Source organism: Poecilia latipinna, unplaced genomic scaffold, assembly GCF_001443285.1.
Source record: "Poecilia latipinna isolate Pla-1442-1.1 unplaced genomic scaffold, P_latipinna-1.0 Scaffold400, whole genome shotgun sequence".
Classification (NCBI taxonomy): Eukaryota; Metazoa; Chordata; class Actinopteri; order Cyprinodontiformes; family Poeciliidae; genus Poecilia; species Poecilia latipinna.
The window spans coordinates 259,219-278,927 of NW_015113016.1; the positions used below are offsets into that span (position 1 = coordinate 259,219).

Genomic DNA, 19,709 nt, shown 5'->3' on the forward strand with positions numbered 1-19,709 from the left:
CAGTTAAACTAAATGCTTCTGTATCTATTCCTACCGCTTTTATACTTTGTCTTGTGAAACTCTAATTCATTTTTGAGGGGATTTTATGTTGCGGCTTCTTGTAAAGAAAAAACATACATAGTTTCAAAATTGATTACAAATAAAAATGTAAAATAAACTTTGTGGAACCACCTTTTGCTGTGATTACAGCTGCAAGTCTTTTAATGTAAGTCTCCGTCAGCTTTGCAGATCTGACATTTTTTCTCTTTCTTCTTGGCCAGATAAGACAACCTTTGGGACATTTTATGGATAGATGTTCTATTGGATTTAGGTCTGGAACCTAATACTTGAACATGCTTTGATCTAAAAACCATTGACTTCCGCTCTGGTTGTATGTTTAGACCTGTTGTCCTGTTGGAAGGTGAACCTCCATCCCAGCCTGAAATGTTTTGCTGCCTCTTTTCTTGTTTTCTTCCAGCATTACCATGAACGTAGTTCAGTCCCTCTCCAGTCAGCTCTGACCAGCATCCATCTCCCTGTAAAGGATCCTCAAAGATGCATTGGATGTTGGACAGCAAGTTGCTCCATTAGGTGCTCAAAGCTTGAGATTTATAACCAAATCCCTGCTTTAACATTCTTCACATCTTTGACGTGTCTGCTGCGTTCCTGTGTTTTCATGATGCAGTTTGTTCACTAATGTTCTCTAACAAACCTTTACTCTTCACACAACACCTGGACTTATACTGAGATTAAAAAAAAAAACACAGATGAACTCAGTTTATTATTTGTTTAACTTTTGAAGTCATTAAGCATTCCTAGATTTTCTTAAGTATTTTGGAGAAAAAGGAGTTACAAATTCAAATATCCAGCACACTTTCCACTTGTCATTCATGTGCCTTTCTTATAAAGTCCCAGTAAAATACATTAAGTTTTGGACCAGCATGTCACAAAATGTGCAAAGCTAAAGGAGTATCCCTACTTTTGCAAGACAGGAGCTAGAGATGTTTAAAACTAAAAAGCTGTCACTGTTAAAGTAGATTATGCTCCTAGTTTTTCTGCTGTACTCATTGCATTGCAAATGATGTCAGATGCTGCGTGTCCTCAGCCTGCTGCTACGTCCCAAGGTCGTTTACGCTATTAGCAATTTTTATCAGCGGAGATGAAAAGAGTCTCAGCGAGCGGCATCCGCGGTGCTTGCTTCCGTCCATTAAAGCAGCTGTTTTTGATATAATATCAGGTGCGCTTGAGATTGTGCCATGTGTGCTCAAGGAGTGTCCCCACTCCAGCCATAGAAACCATTAAACACGAGCCTGTCCGGCTCTCAGAAAAAATGCTTCATATTTCACTGTCGCCCATTTCCCACTCTTGGCAATGCCCTGCGGGGCCAACATTAGTCAGCTCACAGCTAAGAGGAAACAGCCAGACCAAACTGTGACTGACACTCTTGGAATAGCAGGCTTTAGTTGAATCTGTCCAGACAATGTGTTTGAGTCTGGCAGTGTCAGGATGGTTTACTGTCGCGGGGCTAGATCAGATGTCTCCTGTGTTGTGAAGAAAATCAGCAGAGACTGTGAGCGGGGGGCTCTGACCTGAGGTTAGGACGACAATGGGCAAACCCCCAGATCTCAGCGGGCCGCCCTCACACTCGCAGTGTGACTTGTGAACGCCCGGGAGAGTCAGAGCCTGTGTTTCTCACACACGTGCAGGAGTCAGTAAAACATTTACAGTCTTTAATGTTGACAACTGGTTCAAAATTTTTACCACCCGCCTTCTAGCAAAGTTTTGTGGGATTTATCGTTAGACAGCCAGGCTTATGTAAATGTGGGCGTGTTTTGAAACATAAGCCTGAATATCAGTTTTTTCTGCACCAGATGATTGTGCAGCTAACAATAACACATAAAAAGCATAAGAGGCTGAAATTGAAGTTCTTCATTTTTGTAACCTTGGAGCATCAGGCAGACGCAGGGACCCGAGTGCTTCAGGCTTCACGTCCTGCAGGGTTCCTGCAGAGTCTCGAAAAGTGTGCAAGAGATTTGATTGAAGTATTTCATTGGTCTGGTCAAGCAAGCAAGAAAAAAAAAACATTTGTAGTCTCAAATCCTTTTGCCTATCCTGTTCAGAACATTTATAACAACCTGTCCATCCTTTCACCCGATTGGGGTGGGCATTTATCATATTTATCATTTATCACAATAAGATATTTGATTTGTCATTGTCGATAAACTGCAAATAATGACATTTGACAAAACAAAACCATTTGTATCGTCAGTTTTACTATTTTCTCCACTGTTCAAATACCCCAAAATTTGAAAATATGATAAAATTACTATGTACCATTTAGTGACACAAATCACACCTCCTTATGTGAATAGAGTCTAAAAAAAACTGTATTATATATCATATTAAAAGTTAACAACTGTAGAAATATTTATAAAATAAGCCTGACAACACCTCAAAATCTGGGAAATTATGACATTTTACTAGAAGAACTTATTCTAACATTTAAAATTAAAATAAGAATAAGCCTTTATCTAAAGCCTGTCCAACTGAACTACGGAAACAATGACCAGACACATGGAAATAATTAACACAAGGTTATCTCTCCCTGATTCGCAAACAGACTCCATGTTTTGCTCTGGGAAGAAGTTGAAATACCTCTTCAAGTGTACTGAGCTCTGAAGTTCCTTTGTGAAGATTTGAACATTAAATCAAACGCTTTGTGGCAGTGCCTAAACAGGTTATGCCTGCATTAAGTTGAGTTGCTGTAGTAAATGTGGGCACATGAGCTTTGTGAAGCTGCGTCCAGCACACCAACTGGACGCAGCGAGAGGCGCAGAGTTAACTGTAATCTATCCCACGACAAAGAGCTATTCATAAGAGGGTTAAACTGATTAGTGGGACAGGAGGATTGAAGAGAGAAATTTGGGGGGAGCAGGAGGGGGGGGCGAGCTGTCCGAGGCAGCGGCCGGTCCCAGACTTATGATTGTATTCAAATCAAAACACATCCCACAATGCACCACTGCCCCTTACTCACATGTGGATGAACAAAGAAAAGCAAAGCTGATGCTTCTCCAAACAAAACAGATAAAAAAAACGAACTGCCTTCCTCCAAAGGTTTCCCTGTCAGCATATTGTATGAAATCTGCAGCGCTACGCCTGTTTTATTTATGAATATGAAACAAGGAAACATTTGTACTGAAGCTGCAGTTTCCATTAAGATGATGAAATACAGTTTTCCTGCTTAGACGCTGAAAGAACAAGAGCTGTGTAATCACAAAGCATCCAGACTTATAGGGGTTTCACCTTTGGGTGCTTTGAAGAAAATAAAAAAAAACCCAAGGAGGAGATAACATCATGGAGACTATGGCCAGCCGGCAGCGGCTCGGCTCTGAAAGCCGAGCCGCTGCCGGCCCACCACCCACCGGGTGAGAACCTAACTCTAATATGAAGAGGCTGCGTCTTAGAGTTCAAACAGCGCTGGTGGGATTAGCGTTTCCATTTTATACCCTTGGCTGCACCGCAGCTCAACCTGTTGGAAACAAGGATTCGTTTTTAACGTAGAGCGGATCTGTCATGTGATTGCGACTGGAAGAAGAAGGGGGGAAAAAAAAGGAATATCCAGAAGGAGGTGGAGATGGAGCAGCGGCTATTGTTTCAACCAATCGCTCTGCTTAATGGCGTTTGTCTCTTGAAGGTGGTCCCTGTGTTAGTGTAGGACCGGGCGGTTGGGGGTGATGAATGCGTCTGCTGGAGCTCGGGGGTCAAGAAGGTCAACCTCTCATTGGTTTCAGTGGATTATCGATGCACATAATTTGAGTAACCTCTCCATAACCTCTCCCTCAGTTCTTCTCCGATTCAAACACGTGAAGGGTTGTTTGTATGCCATCGGTTTCCCATTTTTCCACACTTGCGTCCAGTCGCATCGCCGAAGAGACGGGCAGCCTTGTTTTTAGTGTCTGACGGGGCAGAACGCCTGCCAAGTGCCATCTTAGGTTTTAATTCCAACACGCAACATTCAAATTTGGATAAAGCGCCATTTGTCACACGGCCTGGTTGTTTTCCCTTTCACCCCGCGGGGTGAAAGGGAAAGTCTCCTTTCTCTGTTGTTCATTATTTCTTTCATTCTCCCCTCTCCGTCTCTTGGGGTCTGGATTTTCATCCAATGCGATGTTTTTTCACCGCTTGTAATTTTTCAAATCTTTGACAGTAGAATCCCCCCTGCTCTCCCTCAGCCGTGCACGATCGACCCGCCCCCTGCCCATGTTTGGCCGTGTCGGGTTTCTACAGCAACTGAATTTAAATCTAAACTTACAGCCCGGGCTTTCCTCGGTCTCATCGCTATGGTAACCCGAGAGCACGAGGAATGACGGGGTGGAGCTGGGGAGGGAGGTTGTCGTCTCTTTGTAGTGACGGACAGGGGGGAGGATGCGGGAGAGGGTTAAGACGGGGTTGGACAGTGAAACCAGGCTTTCAGGGGGCAGGGCACTCTCCGGTTTTTGAAAATCAACATGTACTCATGCTCACGTGCTCCAGGGCCCCGTGGCATCGTAGGGATTTCCACCGGCTGCATTTCAGCGATCCCCACGATGAGCAGCTCCGCTCTTGCACACAGGAGTGGGCGATAAATTCCACATCTGATGAGAAAAGGTCGCAGAGGAAATGTGCAGCTGTGGGAGGATCCCCTCATGGCACGATTAGAGGAAACCATCTAAAGTTATCCCGATACCTGTTATCATCTCCCCGCACATTTCCCCCCCCCCCGTCTCCGCTCTCCCAACCCTGCCCAGCTGTTTGAAAGATGCTGACCTGAAACCAAAGGCATTCGTTTTATGGATCCTCTAAAGCGAGCGCCGCTCCCATCAAGTGCTTGTCCGTCTTTCAGGAGGTCAGTCAATCATTAAACCGAACTATTAAGCACAGCAACTACCCCGACAGGAATGCAGGGTTAATTGTTACCTATTGTTGTCTGTCTTCACTCTCTGTGTGTGTTTCAACCCGTCTTAAGGCCGTACACATAGGCAGATAAAATGCAAAGCTTTCAGGCATTAATCAAAGGGTCTTGTTGTCTGGATGGAAAAAATGTGTTGAATAGTGAGACTAAATGACGCTAATGCTGCTTGAGGTTGCAGGATATAGAAGATTTAAGGTTAAGTGAAGGAAACCTTTTTATCATTTTGCATTCAGCCCCCCTTTAGTCTGATATCCCTAAATAAAAATTAATGCAACCAGTTTCTTTCAGAAGTCTACCAAGGCCTCAGAGGTTTGTTCGGGAACATTAGTGAACAAACAGCATCATGAAGAAACACAGCAGCTCTGAAGCAGACCTGCATAAATCCACAAAAATCTTCCAGCAGGACAGCTAATGATCATGAAATGCACACATCTATGTGGTTGTGGAAGTTTGTCAGCAAGAAAACCACCAATGAAAGAAAGCGTAAACAGGTAATGTTTGCAGTTTTCCACAAGCCACAGCGCTTCAGATTTGATTCAAAGTTAGGTGGAGCAAAAAAAAAAAAAATGGAGTCTTGGAAGAAAAGTTGTTGCTGGGGTTAGAAGTTTGCTTTTCAGTCTTACTGAGCCTGAGGTACTTTGTAAAAAAAGGAATTTGCAAAAATGTCTAGATATTCAAAAATAGTTAGTTGAGACATAAACCAACAAACCTGAATCTGTAATGGCAGTGGTTCTACAAAGCATTGACCCTGAAGAGAAATTCACATCACTCTTTTTTTCAGTTTTATTTGTAAATAAGACAATAAAAGCCACAAATCGTTCTCCTTCCTCTTCTCAATTATAAGCAAATATGTGTCAGTTTTGCAAATTACATTAAAGTTTGTGATTTATATAAAAAAACAAAAGTGAAAAAGTTTAAGTGTAATGAGTGTCTTAGCAATGCATTTATTTGATTTTGCTCGGATGTGATTTTGCAAAACACTTTGCATAGTTTGTCGACGCACAGTCGGCCTAACCTGCAAACTGCAGGAAGGAGAACGGGTCGCTGGGAACTCCTTCACGTTTCCGTGTTTACTTTCAAACTGCTCTGGCAGCGTCTGGTATGAGCATCGTGTGTGTTTTCCCCCCTGCCCGCATCCTCCAGTCATTTAAAGCCCTCAGATTGAAGGGCAAAAAAAAAAAAAAAGAGTTCATTGAGAGACAGAATAAAAGGAGGGGGTGTACCCTGAAAGCCAGGCTGCAGTCACCAGGCAACTAGCATATCAAGTTTCAAAGCTTGACAAGGAGTTGTAAGAAGTACAGAGGGGAGCGGAGGAAGCGGATGCATTGGGTGTGTGTGGTAGAAACGCTCGTGCACGGTCCATCTGTGTCTGCGCTTTGGCTCACGCAAGTGCAGTTGTGCATCTGCCATGCTTCTTGTTCGTTTCTATCCTTTGCCCCACCAATGAACAAAACAAGTGACTCATTTCTCCCATGCATTGTCTTAGATTTACATTTTTAGCCCAGCACTCCTGAATCCAAAATAAAAATGAGTCATATACATATATATATATATATTTTTTTTCATGGAAGTTCTGTAATAAAACACATTCAAGAATTTCTGGCTTGCTAACTGTAGCTCTCTGCTAAGCCGCCCAAACCCTAAATGACAGGACACCGTCTTCATCTGTCATATTGCATATCATTTTAACCATCGCTGCAGTGATTCATGTGTTTGCACTCCACCTCAGGGCCACTGACTTCTCATCATCTGAGCTGGAGTCGGGAGACTTAGCCAACAATGTTAAAGCTCAATCACTTTCACTGCGGTGCACGACGGCCACATAAATTCATTATGCATGAACGTTACTGGAAAGCGCTCGGATTTATTTTAAACCAACTGGAGTCGGTGTTGTAAGAGATATTACAAAATACTTGAACTTAATTATTATTAGTGTCGTTTGCTTAATGAAGAGGTCAGTGTATAACGCTGCAGGAAATTAATAATGTTCCCTCTCGAGATGGGTCGCTTGCATCCTCCCGAAGCCAGCCTACCTTGACTTTCGGGATGAAGCCAGGGAATGAGGGAGTGAAGGGTTGTTCATTGTTACATGAGGAGCTTTGGTTTCTTGTAAAACTTTTAGTCGAGACAGCCCTCTTGGAAATGACTCACACTTCTGAGCGCATTTCTGGGTCAAAGAAGACATAAGAAAACCAATCCCCAGTACTGTGCAATCTTATCTCTTCTTTTGTCATTGTGCAAATGCAGACTTCCTAGGATTTTCATTGGGATTCTGTTAAAACCCAGATTTGTAATTGAAATGAATGTAAAAAGTGTGGCATGCTTTGCGGATGGGAAGATGGATCATCTAAATAAAGTCACAGTCCTGGAAGGAAACCTGTTAGAGACGAATAAAGACGGGGGAAGAGGGTTCAATCAGCCGGAGCTGCAGTAGATCAGAGCTTAATGAATGTATTACAGTGGTTCCACTCACTGAGTCTCATTGAGGAAGATTTCAGTGTTTAGGTGGGTTTTTTTGTTTTGTTTTGTTTTTACAAAAATTAACTCGGATGCCATTCTTTAAAGATTGATATTTGTAAAAAGCCTTTTTTTAAAAATCATTTCCTTCCACTTCATAGTTAATCATTACTTTGTGTTGATCTGTCACATAAAACTCCAATGAAATGCTGGTTTCATTGCGGTTCTAACTTGACTAAATGAGTTACTTCTGCAAGGTGCCTGTGTATGTTTTTTTATTTTTTTTTCCCCTGGTCAAAACTTTGACTGCTTTTCATCAACAGCAAAATATTTCCATGCCTCTCCCTGGAAAATACTGCATCCGACACCCAACCGTGCGCTTGTAGGTTCCTGGGGCCTGAATGACATCGAGGAAAGATTGATCTTGGTTTTGAGCATTTTGGGGACTAAAAATGTTAATGATTTAATTTGCTCATCTGTTCTTCAAGGTGTCTGCTGCTTTCATAAATCTTAACTATGTCATTTGTCATTTTCTATGAACTTGGAAAATTCATCAGAGTCCCTCTCTGCATGTGGATCCGCCTGCTTGCAGAAGGTCTATGACTTTGACACTGGCCTTTGTGACAATGGGTGGCTGTGTCCTCTGCATGAAAAGCCCTCTTCCTGCATATGCTGACGTTGCCTGTCTGCCTTTGTGCGTCTGTTAATCTTTTTTTTTTTCCCTCTTTGCCTCTCGACCCTCACCCTTCCCCCCACAGGGCGTGTGTCTCTGACCCGCGGCGCCTCTCTGCTGGTAGAACGGCTGACCCTGGAGGACGAGGGCTGGTTCGAGTGTCGCATCCTTCTCCTGGACAGCAAAACCGACAACTTTCAAAATGGCACATGGACCTTCCTCTCCATCACAGGTGCAGCACTGCAGGGTGTTGGGAACGCGTGAGCTGCTTCCCTCGTCGCTCGTCACTGGTTTAGACTTTATTTAGAACGTCTGCAGCATGGGGTCTGGCTATATTCTGACGGCCCTGGCAGAAGGGGAATTGCTGAACATTAATTGCAGTGCGTCAAAAGCATGCACACTGGGGATCGCACCTTGTGTTTATTTGCCGTGAAGAACTGACCAGCGCTTGTGAGGTTTGTCGCTGAAGATTAAGGTTAAATGCTCAAAGCCTTTGACTCACATGCTTCTTAACTCTAAGTCTCACTCACACACACGCGCGCGCTGGTTAAGCTGAAGCGGAGTTATGTCACTCAGAGCGTGAGGTAGAGGTTTGATATGATGATGCTGCAGTTGATGAAAGCCATCTGTTCGCTGCACGACACATTTTTGGGTTCACAGCAGCAGTTCTTAGATACTGCATATGATATTGAATATCGTATTATGTCCATATCTGAGAGTTAATTGAATAATATTGGAGTTTAATATGATGGCGCGTAGTCTTAATGGGAGGAAAATGAATGTGTGGTTTTCAAGATATTTACAAAAACAATAGAAGTGCGACGTACGTTTGTGTTTACATGTAGATTTCCCCTGTTAGTGTATTGAATCCACGATGTGGTCTATCCAACATGGATCGACTGAAATACAGAGAAATCCTGGAAGAAAATGTGTTGGAATGTGCAAAAGACTTGAGGCAGGGTTAGAGGATCATTTTCAGCAGGAAGACGACCCTAAGAGATCTAGATCCAAGCATGTTAATGTGTTAGAATGGCCTAGTCAAAGTGAAGACCAAAGTCTTTAGGGAAACTAAAGACTGTCATGAAACTATCATGTGAATCCCTTTAGGGACACACACACCCCAAAAATACAAGCATAACATTTTGAAAACCATGTGTCGTTTTCTTCCAATTCACTTTCAGACTTACCTTATGTTGGATTATAACACAAAATTCCTATTGAGTCGTGGTGGTAACATGAAAAATGTGAAATGATCCTTTAGCAAGGCGTATATGTATTGATACCTAATTTGATCATGTGAGTGAAAATCGCCCCCTCTGTGTTTGTGTCTTTGCTCTAGCTCCTCCTGTGTTCATCAAGACACCGCCGACTTTTGTGGAGGTTCTGCTCGGAGACTCGTTGACCCTTAGCTGCGGAGCCCACGGCAACCCTCGGCCGACGGTCGTCTGGCACAAAGACGAGAGCCCGATTGAGAAACATGAAAAAATAAAAGTGAGTCGTGTCAACAGACCACCCTGCAGGGTTTTAAATAAACACTCACGCAGTTTGTGTTTCATTATCGCTCACTTCTTAGGTGCTCAACGGCACTCTGTCTCTTGCCACTGTCACAAGAAATGTTTCCGGAGTGTACAAGTGCCACGTGTCCAACACAGAGGGGAATCTGACCCATTACACGGAGCTGCAGGTTCAAGGTGACTGTTGAACGATCCGTCATCAAACACAGAGTCGCTGCATATCTAATATCAAGGAACTGCTGTCGCATTTGCGTGAGAACATTCAGCTTTTTGTTTCTTATCAGTTCATCTCCTGGAGAGAAACCATTTGGTTGCTATATGTTTGTGTATACCGCCACCTACAGGTCATTCCGTGAACTGTAGGTGGCTTAAAACTGACCAGCAGTAATTACTGATCTGTTCATTTCGTTTTTTTGTTTTTTTTTGTTTTTTTTTAAGGTCCACCGATCATCATCATCTCCCCTGAGGACACGACTCTCAATATGTCCCAGGATGCTGTTCTGCAGTGCCAGGCAGACGCTTACCCTTCAAACCTGACCTACGAGTGGCTGAAGCAAGGACAGAACGTTTATCACATCGAGTGAGTCCATAGCTGTAAAAAAAAAAAAAAAAAAAGTCGATCAAGACGCTCGGCACGGTGGGAAATATCGCACGTGGTGTTCTTATCTACTTGGAAAGTTGTAGGTGTAAATATTTCCAAAGCACACTGGTAATGCGATAAGTTTTAATTGGATTGTTTGTGAGATAATTATATCATGTGCTCATGAACAAGCTGAGGCAAAGAAGATTGCCGTTTAGATTAACGTACCATCTTCTAAATCTTTCTTGCACATCCGTTTAGTAGAAGTCGTTGTTTTCCGTTTGTGTTTCTTTCATTTCTGTTTCTTTAATACACCGCTTTATCATAAATTGCACCACGTTTCGTGTCTTTAGGTCCCTCAGGTCCAGAGTGAAGATTCTGGTGGATGGAACTCTTCTGATTCCTAATCTCATCCCAGAAGATGCTGGAAACTACACTTGCATCCCTACTAATGGAATACTGACTCCACCCTCGGCTTCTGCCCATCTGAAAGTGAAACGTTAGTGTCTTACCCTCTCATTCTTTGTGGCTTTGCTGTTTTACTGCAATTTCTAATCAGAAAGGCCTTTTTTTTTAGATCCGGCACGTGTTGGAAGAATGCTGCGTGAAACTTATTTGCCAGCAGGAATGGAGGGGGTGATCTTCTGCCCTGTGCAGGCTGACCCGCCTGTGCTGTATGTCAACTGGACCAAAGACGGGAATGAGCTGAATCTTGACAATGTAAATGTTAGCGCTTGTTTTACAATCTGTGCCAATTGGACTCTCAAAGTCGCTTTAGAGTTAATATTTTTTTTGTCTTTTACTTGTTTAGTTCCCGGGTTGGATGGTGAACTCAGAGGGCTCGGTGTTTATAGCGACAGCCAATGACAACGCTGTAGGCATGTACACCTGCACGCCTTACAACAGCTACGGCACGATGGGCCAGTCTGAGCCCACCAAAGTCATTTTGCAGGTAAAGTTCCCATTTTCAGACTCGCAGTACCTTTAAAAAGTACCAAAACCCCTTGAGCTTCTCCTCATTTTGTGACTTTGCAACTACATGTTTACTTGTGTTTTATTGGGATTTTATTTGAGAACGACACAAAGCTGTGCAGAATTGTAAAGTGAAAAGAAAGTATTCACACTGAATATTTTACAATTTAAACTCAGACCCCGAAGCAATGCTTTGTGTGACCAACTTTCCATTCAGTTACGGCTTTCAGTCGTTTGGGTTGTATGTGTATCTGAGAGTAGACATTTTCAAGTCTTGCCAAGCCACAGATTCTATATTAGGGTTTAGATTTGGCCTTTTCTTGGGCCAAAACTATCACTAACATTGTGATTCTTAAACGTCTTACAACAAGTACCTCTCTGGGTCTTAAATCTAAAAATATTAAAATGTATTTAGATGTGCAGAAGTCAAAAGAGTGTCGCTTTTCCAGGACCCGCCATCATTTCGAGTTCCCCCTCTGCCAGAGTATCTCCAGGAAGTCGGCCGAGAGTTGATCATCCCCTGTGAAGCCAGTGGCGATCCTGCTCCAAATGTAACCTGGAGCAAGGTACGGAAACAAATTCTGCTTTTTCTGGAACCTCGGCCATGTATGACGAATCCCTTATGCGAACTTCCCGACGCTCTTTCCGACAGATTGGCCCTAGTCCTCGCTCACCGTACGCGGTGCTTTCTAACGGATCCCTCTTGCTGCAGCCACTGAGCAAAGATCACCATGGCGGCTGGGAGTGTTTGGCCACCAATCGTGTGGCGACTGTCAGTGCAGGCACTGTAGTCTTTGCACTTGGTGAGCGCATCAGCATTATCTGTAACGGACACGTAGTCTGCAAATAGATGTAATGATATATGACGTGTGCATCGTTAGCGGTGTAGATTTAAAACTGTCTGTCTGTTGCTCAGGCACCAGTCCTCATGCTGTGTCCTCGGTGACCGTTACCACGGAGATGAACCAGGCCAATGTGTCCTGGGTCCCAGGTTTTGACGGTGGATTTACCCAGAAATTTACTGTGTGGTCAGTATTGTAAAACACACCCAGGATAAAACATTTTCTGCTATCAACAACTGAAGCTATTTACATACTTTGATTTTACCCTTTAAAGGGTCAAGCAAACATCCAGGGGGAAGCATGAATGGGCGTCTTTGCCTGTGCCGACATCCAAAAACTACCTGCTTGTGACTGGGTTACTCGCAGGCACTGGCTATCAGTTCAGCGTCCTACCTCAGAATAAACTCGGCTCAGGACCTTTTAGTGAAATTGTATCAATACGGACAAAAGGTTTGTTCCTTTGGTTTGCCTTCCTTTCAGTCTTCTAGTGCCATTTTGCTTTTAGAAAGAGATCACCTATGAACACTTATTGTCCTTTTAGCCGTGCCAACAGAGCTACCTAAAACCGCCACGGGTCTCCCAGCCCTTGAACCTCCCACGCTGCTGTCAGCTAACCGGACCGGGCGAGGCGTTCTCCTGCAGTGGCAGCCTCCCGAGGCTCCTCTCTCCCCATTGACTGGTTTTGTCCTCCAGGCCCGCAGAGATCAGGGCCAGTGGGTCATCATTGGCAGCAACATCCATGCCAATCAGAGCGAAGTACTTGTGCAAGGACTGCTAAGGGTAATAGTTGTTTTTTTTTAATAGTAATAAAACAAACTGTTTGGGAGAATATTTGTTAAATAGTCCAATACACAATCTGTCTCTCACTCAGGACTCCATGTATGATCTGAGGCTGATGTCACGCAGCGACAAAGTCCTGAGTGAACCAAGCGAGTCTGTGAGTGTTTCCACAACTGGTACGTTTTTGTTCTTAATTATGATTGAAAGTGACATAAATATTACTGGATACTTACTACATTTGTTTATTAAACACAGCAGTTAAATTATCGACTTTGGTTTGATTGCAGGAATGGAAATTTACCCACTTCGTCCGAGTTTCTTAGAAGTCATCCCTGAACCGCTGATGGCTGGTCTGATAGGAGGAGCGTGCTTTCTGCTTCTTGCAATCGTCCTCTCGTTGGTGACGGCGTGCTACATGAGCAACAGAAGACGGCAGAGACGCAGAAAGAGGAGACAAGGTAAAACATACACGTGAAAATGTGTTAAGGAGAAAGATCTTTCACAACACAGCTAAGATGCAGCCAAAAGTTGCTGAAGAGTGATGACTGACTGGCTTTGAGCAACAAACTGAGGCGTCATTGCATCGCACAATGTCTACTACAAGGCAGACATAAAGGTAGCAAAATCTGGTGCTCAGATGTGAGTTAACAAAGTGAAGATTAGATTTATTTGGTAATTTATCAAATCGGCTGATAAGTAGGATAAGCTGATCTTCCAGTTGTTTTCATAAACAGCTGTTTATACTGGCTTTTTGATGTGTTTATTTGTGTTGAGGTTGTGACTCAGGACACTATTTCGTCTGAAAATTGTGCTCTATTTGCTCAAAAGGCCCTAAAGTGTTCATTTTATGCTCTTTTTAGGTTTCATGGCTCTAAAATTCTGTCCCTAAAGTTTTGTTCTGTGCTCAATGAAATACGTAACTAAAATATTTTTCTCCTGCTTTTTTTCATTTAGATCTGCCAGCTGCCTTTCAGAAGAGCACTTCTCAAGAGTAAGTGTCTGGATAAGGTTGATGCACAAATTTTCTCTTTCTGACATGTTATAGTCTCCATCCCTAATGTTTGAAGCTGTTCTTCTCTGTTTTCTTCAGCACGCGATCACCTTCACGCAGCCCGGACAGTGTCCTCAAGTTTAAACTATGTCCGCCTCTTCCCTTCTTTCCCAACTCCTCATCATCACAATCTGATCGCTCCTCGTTTGACAAAGGCAGCCGCGGGGAATACCACGATCAGCGGAAACAGCTTTTGTCCAACTCATCTCCTCCGCCTCACTACACCCTCTTCGAGAGTCATCTAGGTTCGCAGGCGCCTTCGCCGACTGCTCTGGAGTCCATTTCCCGAGGTCCAGACGGACGCTTCATTGTTCAGCCGCTGCCGGAAGGTTCAAGTCCTTCCAATAAAAATATAAAGACGGATGTCCTGCAAGTTAATGGAAGCGTTCATGGGTCAGGGAGCAACAGGACGTCAATCAGGGACTCTCCAAAATCAAGCATTTTGAGCTCAGAGAAGGACGAGAGGAAGGACTCTCCGCTTACGGTGGATGTGCCAGAGTTAAGCAGACCTCCTGCATCCCCTGGCAGGGTACGAGCCATGGCAAGAAACTTCTCCCGACATGGCTGCTTTTACTCTGATGACGAACAAGGCTCAGAGACTCTTTTGGAAAGAGCCAGTTTTTACTCTGATAGCAGTGAAAGAAAGCCCAGCGATTCCCTGCGTAGGTATCGGATGCGAGGCAACTCTGAAGACCTGTTCTCCAGTTTGGGAAGGAGAACGAGGCTGCTGGACAGAGACAGACTCCATCATGGAGGCTACCGACCAATGGAAAGCCACCTGACCGACAACAGCACCCTGGTCTCCCAGCTAGAGAGTGAGCTGGAGAGGGACAGCGTTAACAAGTGTGTCCAATTGGCAAAGGAGAGGGAAGAAATCGAGAGGGAGCTGAAGAATTTTGCAACGGATCAAAGACATCACAGTCGAGTGAGGGACGCACCCTCTCCGTGTAGTACAACAGAACACCCTCAAGGGCATGAGACCGAGTCAGTGGAAGAACCTGTCTGGAAACCTCAAGAAGTTACAATCAGACAGAAGTACACTGGTGTGACAAGTCGGGTTTCTGACTATAGGAGAGCGTGCTACTTTGGCAACACTAGCAGTCCGTTGGACAGGCTCCCCACGTCTCGCATGCAGTGGGACATTAGCCCCGTCACATCTGTCACTAGCCTCATCCCTGTTCAGACTCCTCGTGAGACTACGTCGCTTATCTCATCTAGAGAAGCCACAGAAGAATCTCTTGCTTTAGATTCATCAAGCTTGCCGGTCACCCAGAATACGTCACTACCCATGCTCTCCCGTGATGTCACGCTAGATAAAGCTAAGTCATCAAATCTTCAGAAAAACAAAGAGGCTTGTACCAAGTCGGGCACCGAGCAGAACATAGTGGAGGAGACACAGGAGTTAGGTGTTGTTTCTAAATCAAGGAGTCCATTAGCTTCTCAGCTACGGGATTTGGCCAACACAGTGAGAGCTGAAAGTTCAGATTCCCTACAGCATAACCAGACTGAGAGAACTCCAGATATAGGTCACAAAACTACGAGGGACCCCAGTCCTTGTAGTTCTTCAACCTTGCTGTACGATCATCATAAAGTAGGAGCTAAGTCCAAAGACAGAGAGACTCAGGACCACGACGACCAGCACGTTTCAGGGTTCTACTCCGACTTAGAGAAGGAAAGTGTCCGAACAAGGTCCAGGAGAAGCGACAAGTGTCTCTTCCCTGACAGTCCTAGTCCCATATCAACCTTAACTCTTGTTGAAGAGGTCGTGAGTGACCGGTCTCAGTTTTTAGTCCCCAGAATGTCCGACTCCTTCAAGGCCAAACCGGCAGCACCGTCCCCTAAAATGTCCCCACACCAGACAAGTGCAATCCTTGAATACCTGAGTCTTCCAGGTTTCATTGAAATGAGCGTGGATGAGCCTGTGGAAGAGGGTCAGGTGACCAATGCCACTGCAAAACCAACACCCAAGGAAGAATTGGTTGTGGCGAAACCTGATGTAGTTCCTAGAAACTGGGAGGTTCATGTTCAGGAAAACCCACAAACTCCATCAAGTCAGAAACAAGGCGATCCCCTGGGTTCTGCAGACTCTAGCTTCGATGCTTATAAAACACAAGGAAATAGGCGTTCTCCTCAAGTGACAGCCAGAGTGAGATTTCCTGATGACCCAAGGCCGTCCTCATCGGGCCCAGAAAAAACAAGCAAGGAGCTCTATGACGAGAAAACAAGAATTCGAGCAGGAAATACTTGCACCGGCAGACCTGAATCCAGACTTGGGACCAGGTCGGCTCATACGTTGTTCAGTGCAGCTAAGGGCATGGCAGACATTGTGTCAAAGCATTCTCAGAGTTGTGCAGACAGTGATGAGTTTTTGTCAGAGCAGCCCCAAAGACAAGCTTCTCAGGGAAGCAGGACTAATAAAATAGTGTCTCGCATAACTCAAGCCCCTGTGCCATTTCTGAGGAAATCCTTAAGCCTTGGTCCCTGTAGGACTCTCTCTGGTATGGCTCAGCCGCGCCCTTACCTTAAGAAATCCATTAGCTTAGGCTCACAGAGGTGGGAGCACTTTGAAAGCCCAAGACCGTACGTTTCTGAGAAATGTTACTGGGACGAGTTCCCAAACCCGGAGGTGAGGGTGAAGTCCTACAGTCTGGGCCGCACGCCGCCTTCCTTCCCCAGACCAGGACCCTGCTGGAGAGAATACATCCCACTCCGGCGTCCCAGCATGGGGAGCTTGGAGAGGCCCCACCACACACAGAGGTCTTTAGCTAGTCCTTCCTACCTCACTCCTTTGTACCCACCCAGACAAACCTCAATGTCCCCAATGCTTGAGCCCGCAGATCCACGACGCCAAGCTGCCATTTTCCCTGAGTCCTCCAGATGGTCCCCCTCTTTTCAAGACACGCTGAGGTCTGTCCAGCATCAGTTTATACCTATGCCGACCTCTAGCCCTCTACCATACTACCAGCACTGGCCGGATCCCAGAGGGGAAGGCTTGAGACACTCGGACTCCAGAAGGGGCCCTCCAAGGTCCTACTTGCCCCGGGGCATCAGCTGGCCTTCGCCTTATTACTCCGCCTTCCCACCCAGGGAAGGAGATGGCTACAGACATCCAGAAAGGATGATGGGGAGGAGTGGAGATGCCGAGTTCAGGGACGGTGGCAGGGCCAGTTATGCCAGTCAGAGCAGCGGTAGAGGCAGCGCCGGTCTCTTTAGGCAGTCCCTGTCCGTTACTCCCACCCTGCTCAGCTCCCCAGAAACCACAGAGGAGCAAGAACGCCACAGAGCTGAGATGGAGCTGGCCGAGAGGAGAGTGAAAAGGTGAAAGGACCGCCACCATCTGGAATGACTGACGATGTGGAGCATCCTCTCCTCAGACGGATTCATTTACTGTTGCCAAAATGACACTTAACGTGAGACCTCTGTGTTTTTCTGTGTGTTTTTCTGACCACTTTTTGTGCATCTCATTAGAAGGAACACGTCAGTAGATGAAAGTTACGAGTGGGACTCCGCTGATGCCTGTTTGGACTCCGAGGTCCTGGAGGCCACCAGGTCTGGCCAGTGTCGAGCTGGTTTTCAGAGAGGCAGGAGGGAGACGGGATCTGACCAGACTGGTGGCCTCCAGGATCAGCGACAGACAGGTGATCATTTCATTTACGTTTGAATTTGGTTTATTGTTGCATGTGTGACTATTATTAGTGAGCTTAATGTGACAGTGTTGCATGTGTTCACCTGGTCGTCCCAGTGCTATGATTTTTTTGTTAGTTCATCCCATGACATTTCCATCCATGCCTCTCCTGTCCCTGATGACCCCCACCAGGCCCACCTCCCCCTGTCATCCCTCCTCGCTCGCTCAGTGAGGCTCGCTTCAACGCCCTCCGCCTGGAGTACCAAGAGTACAGGCGGGCTCAGGGATCCGCCTGTACCCGCGAACCCTGCTTCCACCCCAGCCATGATTCGGACTCTGACTCCAGCTCAGCGCTGCTCTAGCAGCTGAACTCGGTCCGTTACTCTGCCTGATCCTCAAACCTTTTTTTTTCCCCCCCTGCCTGATTTTTCCTCCTGTCACTGCTCACCTGCTTAATTCCTTTTGCTGCCTGCATGTGGTAGTTATAGTGTAAAAGTATTCATACCCCATGGATATTTTCATGTTTTGTCACATTACAAAGACCTGTGGGAGTTTTAATTTTATTTGATAGAGCCACACCATGTAGATCTAGAGACCAACACTTCAACGTAGATGAAATGCTACGTTGAAGTTGTTGGTTGCAATGTGTCAAAGTAAGGAAAAAAAAAATCTAATTTTAATGTTGTTCTGCTCTCTTTTCTTTCTCTTCTTCAGACGCATCAAAGACGAAAACCAAATAGCGGTTCCACCGAAAAGACAACAGCACCATGGTCCTAAACGTCGGAAACATTTCGTTCTACTTTAACGATTTTAATCTTGCGCGGCAGCAGCTTCAAGAGACTGCACTGTTCTGTTTTGTAAGACATCCTCAGCTTTTTTTTTTTTTTCAGGCTCGTTCTTCTGTTCGATTTGGTTTCTGTGGGCTTTTTACAGTGGGAATGTGACAATCAGATAAAGCGAAGAGATGAAATGCTGTTAGACACGGTCCACGGCTCAAAGTGAGAAGGACCTGCTTTGTGAAAGCAGCAGCCGGCGACAAAGTGATAGACTCATTGAAAGTTTGTAGAATCTAAGTCTCCCTTGTAGTGACAATAAAAGATGCTTCTGACAGGTCTGAAGGTGAGTGGACAACATCTCTCTGTGAGATATCTTCATCCGTATCGGTGCCTGTGAATGAATGGTGCTAGTTGTGCTCTCTATGTCTATATTGATTAATGACGCGGTACTAACTGTTAGGTAACTAATAAATTTGACCCAAAATTCCCAACATCTATGTACTTAGAAGCTGAGTGTATGTCTGCGATTTACCCACTGATTGCCTGGAATCATCCCCGCTCAGCGCCCTGTTGACCTCACAGTATTTCCGTTTAAAGTGTATAAATGTTCATATGCATAGTTTATTGTGAATAAGTCCTGCTGTATTGTTATGCATTCATCCCCCGTCGCTCCCATCAGTTGAGAACGTCTTACTTGGCTCCGCCTTGAAAAAGTGCGACTTTGCCAGGGAAGATGATATTTGCCTTATTTTTGGTCAGTGGAAGAAGGACGGCGTCTGCTGACAGGCTGAGATACAAAAAAAAAAAGAACAATTAAAAAAAGCATCAAACACGTTTTGTTCCTCATTGTGAATATGTCCGTGTATTTATTGAGATGAGTGACGATATGCAACAATGTTTACAATTCACATCCCTGATGTGAAGGCAACACTGTGAATATTTCATTGACTTCTGATTCTGTGTCTGAATTGCAAGTCTGTTATGAATTGTGTGCCCGTTTCCCTGCTGTGTTTGTTTTGTTTTCTTTGCTAAAGAAAATCAAGCTGTTTTTTTGTACATCACCTGACAAAGCAATTTAAAAGATGTTGTTGTAGCTACACTTTGGGGAAGAGTCAGCCTTTCTGTTGTTTCTGTTGTTTTTACTTCAGTTTCCCAGATGAAAAGCCACATTTGGCGTGAGTATGCATTCCTGAGGATGGCTTCGGTCGTCTTGTACAAAGAGGAAAATTTTATATCTTGTTACTTGTTTTTGTCATTTTTTTATATGTTTGTAAATGAATAAATTGTTATATTCTGAATGTAGCAGACTTAAGGGATGTGGATGTCTTTTTTTTAAACTACTGATGTTTTTATCAGCTGCAAGCAGCCTCGAACGGCCCTCGCTCAGGCGACGCCACCCACCCAGCCATTGGAGACTGACGCAGTTTGCGCACCGATGCGTTCAGCAGCGCTATCTGACGACGCACCAAAAAATCTGGTGGAGATCGACTGATGCAGTGAGGAGATATA

At 44.8% G+C, this 19,709-nt stretch overlaps 1 protein-coding gene across 2 annotated transcripts in view; it reads left to right on the forward strand.

Annotated features, from left to right (window-relative positions):
- The window catches only part of igsf9b (immunoglobulin superfamily, member 9b), a 30,939-nt gene extending 11,427 nt beyond the window's left edge, over positions 1 to 19,512 (forward strand). Inside the window, exons 4-22 of one of the 2 annotated variants that reach the window (XM_015037294.1) lie at positions 8,146 to 8,292; positions 9,400 to 9,551; positions 9,634 to 9,751; positions 10,013 to 10,154; positions 10,508 to 10,653; positions 10,732 to 10,874; positions 10,966 to 11,106; positions 11,576 to 11,692; positions 11,779 to 11,929; positions 12,043 to 12,154; positions 12,243 to 12,418; positions 12,510 to 12,748; positions 12,840 to 12,924; positions 13,036 to 13,206; positions 13,703 to 13,739; positions 13,839 to 17,117; positions 17,268 to 17,437; positions 17,617 to 17,798; positions 18,139 to 19,512. In XM_015037294.1, the coding sequence (XP_014892780.1) occupies positions 8,146 to 8,292; positions 9,400 to 9,551; positions 9,634 to 9,751; positions 10,013 to 10,154; positions 10,508 to 10,653; positions 10,732 to 10,874; positions 10,966 to 11,106; positions 11,576 to 11,692; positions 11,779 to 11,929; positions 12,043 to 12,154; positions 12,243 to 12,418; positions 12,510 to 12,748; positions 12,840 to 12,924; positions 13,036 to 13,206; positions 13,703 to 13,739; positions 13,839 to 17,117; positions 17,268 to 17,437; positions 17,617 to 17,786 (5,696 nt within the window). In that variant the 3' untranslated portion in view covers positions 17,787 to 17,798; positions 18,139 to 19,512. The remainder of the gene's footprint in view (positions 1 to 8,145; positions 8,293 to 9,399; positions 9,552 to 9,633; positions 9,752 to 10,012; positions 10,155 to 10,507; positions 10,654 to 10,731; positions 10,875 to 10,965; positions 11,107 to 11,575; positions 11,693 to 11,778; positions 11,930 to 12,042; positions 12,155 to 12,242; positions 12,419 to 12,509; positions 12,749 to 12,839; positions 12,925 to 13,035; positions 13,207 to 13,702; positions 13,740 to 13,838; positions 17,118 to 17,267; positions 17,438 to 17,616; positions 17,799 to 18,138) is intronic. The other variant, XM_015037295.1, reaches the window with a different exon arrangement.
- The last annotated feature ends 197 nt before the right edge of the window (positions 19,513 to 19,709 follow it).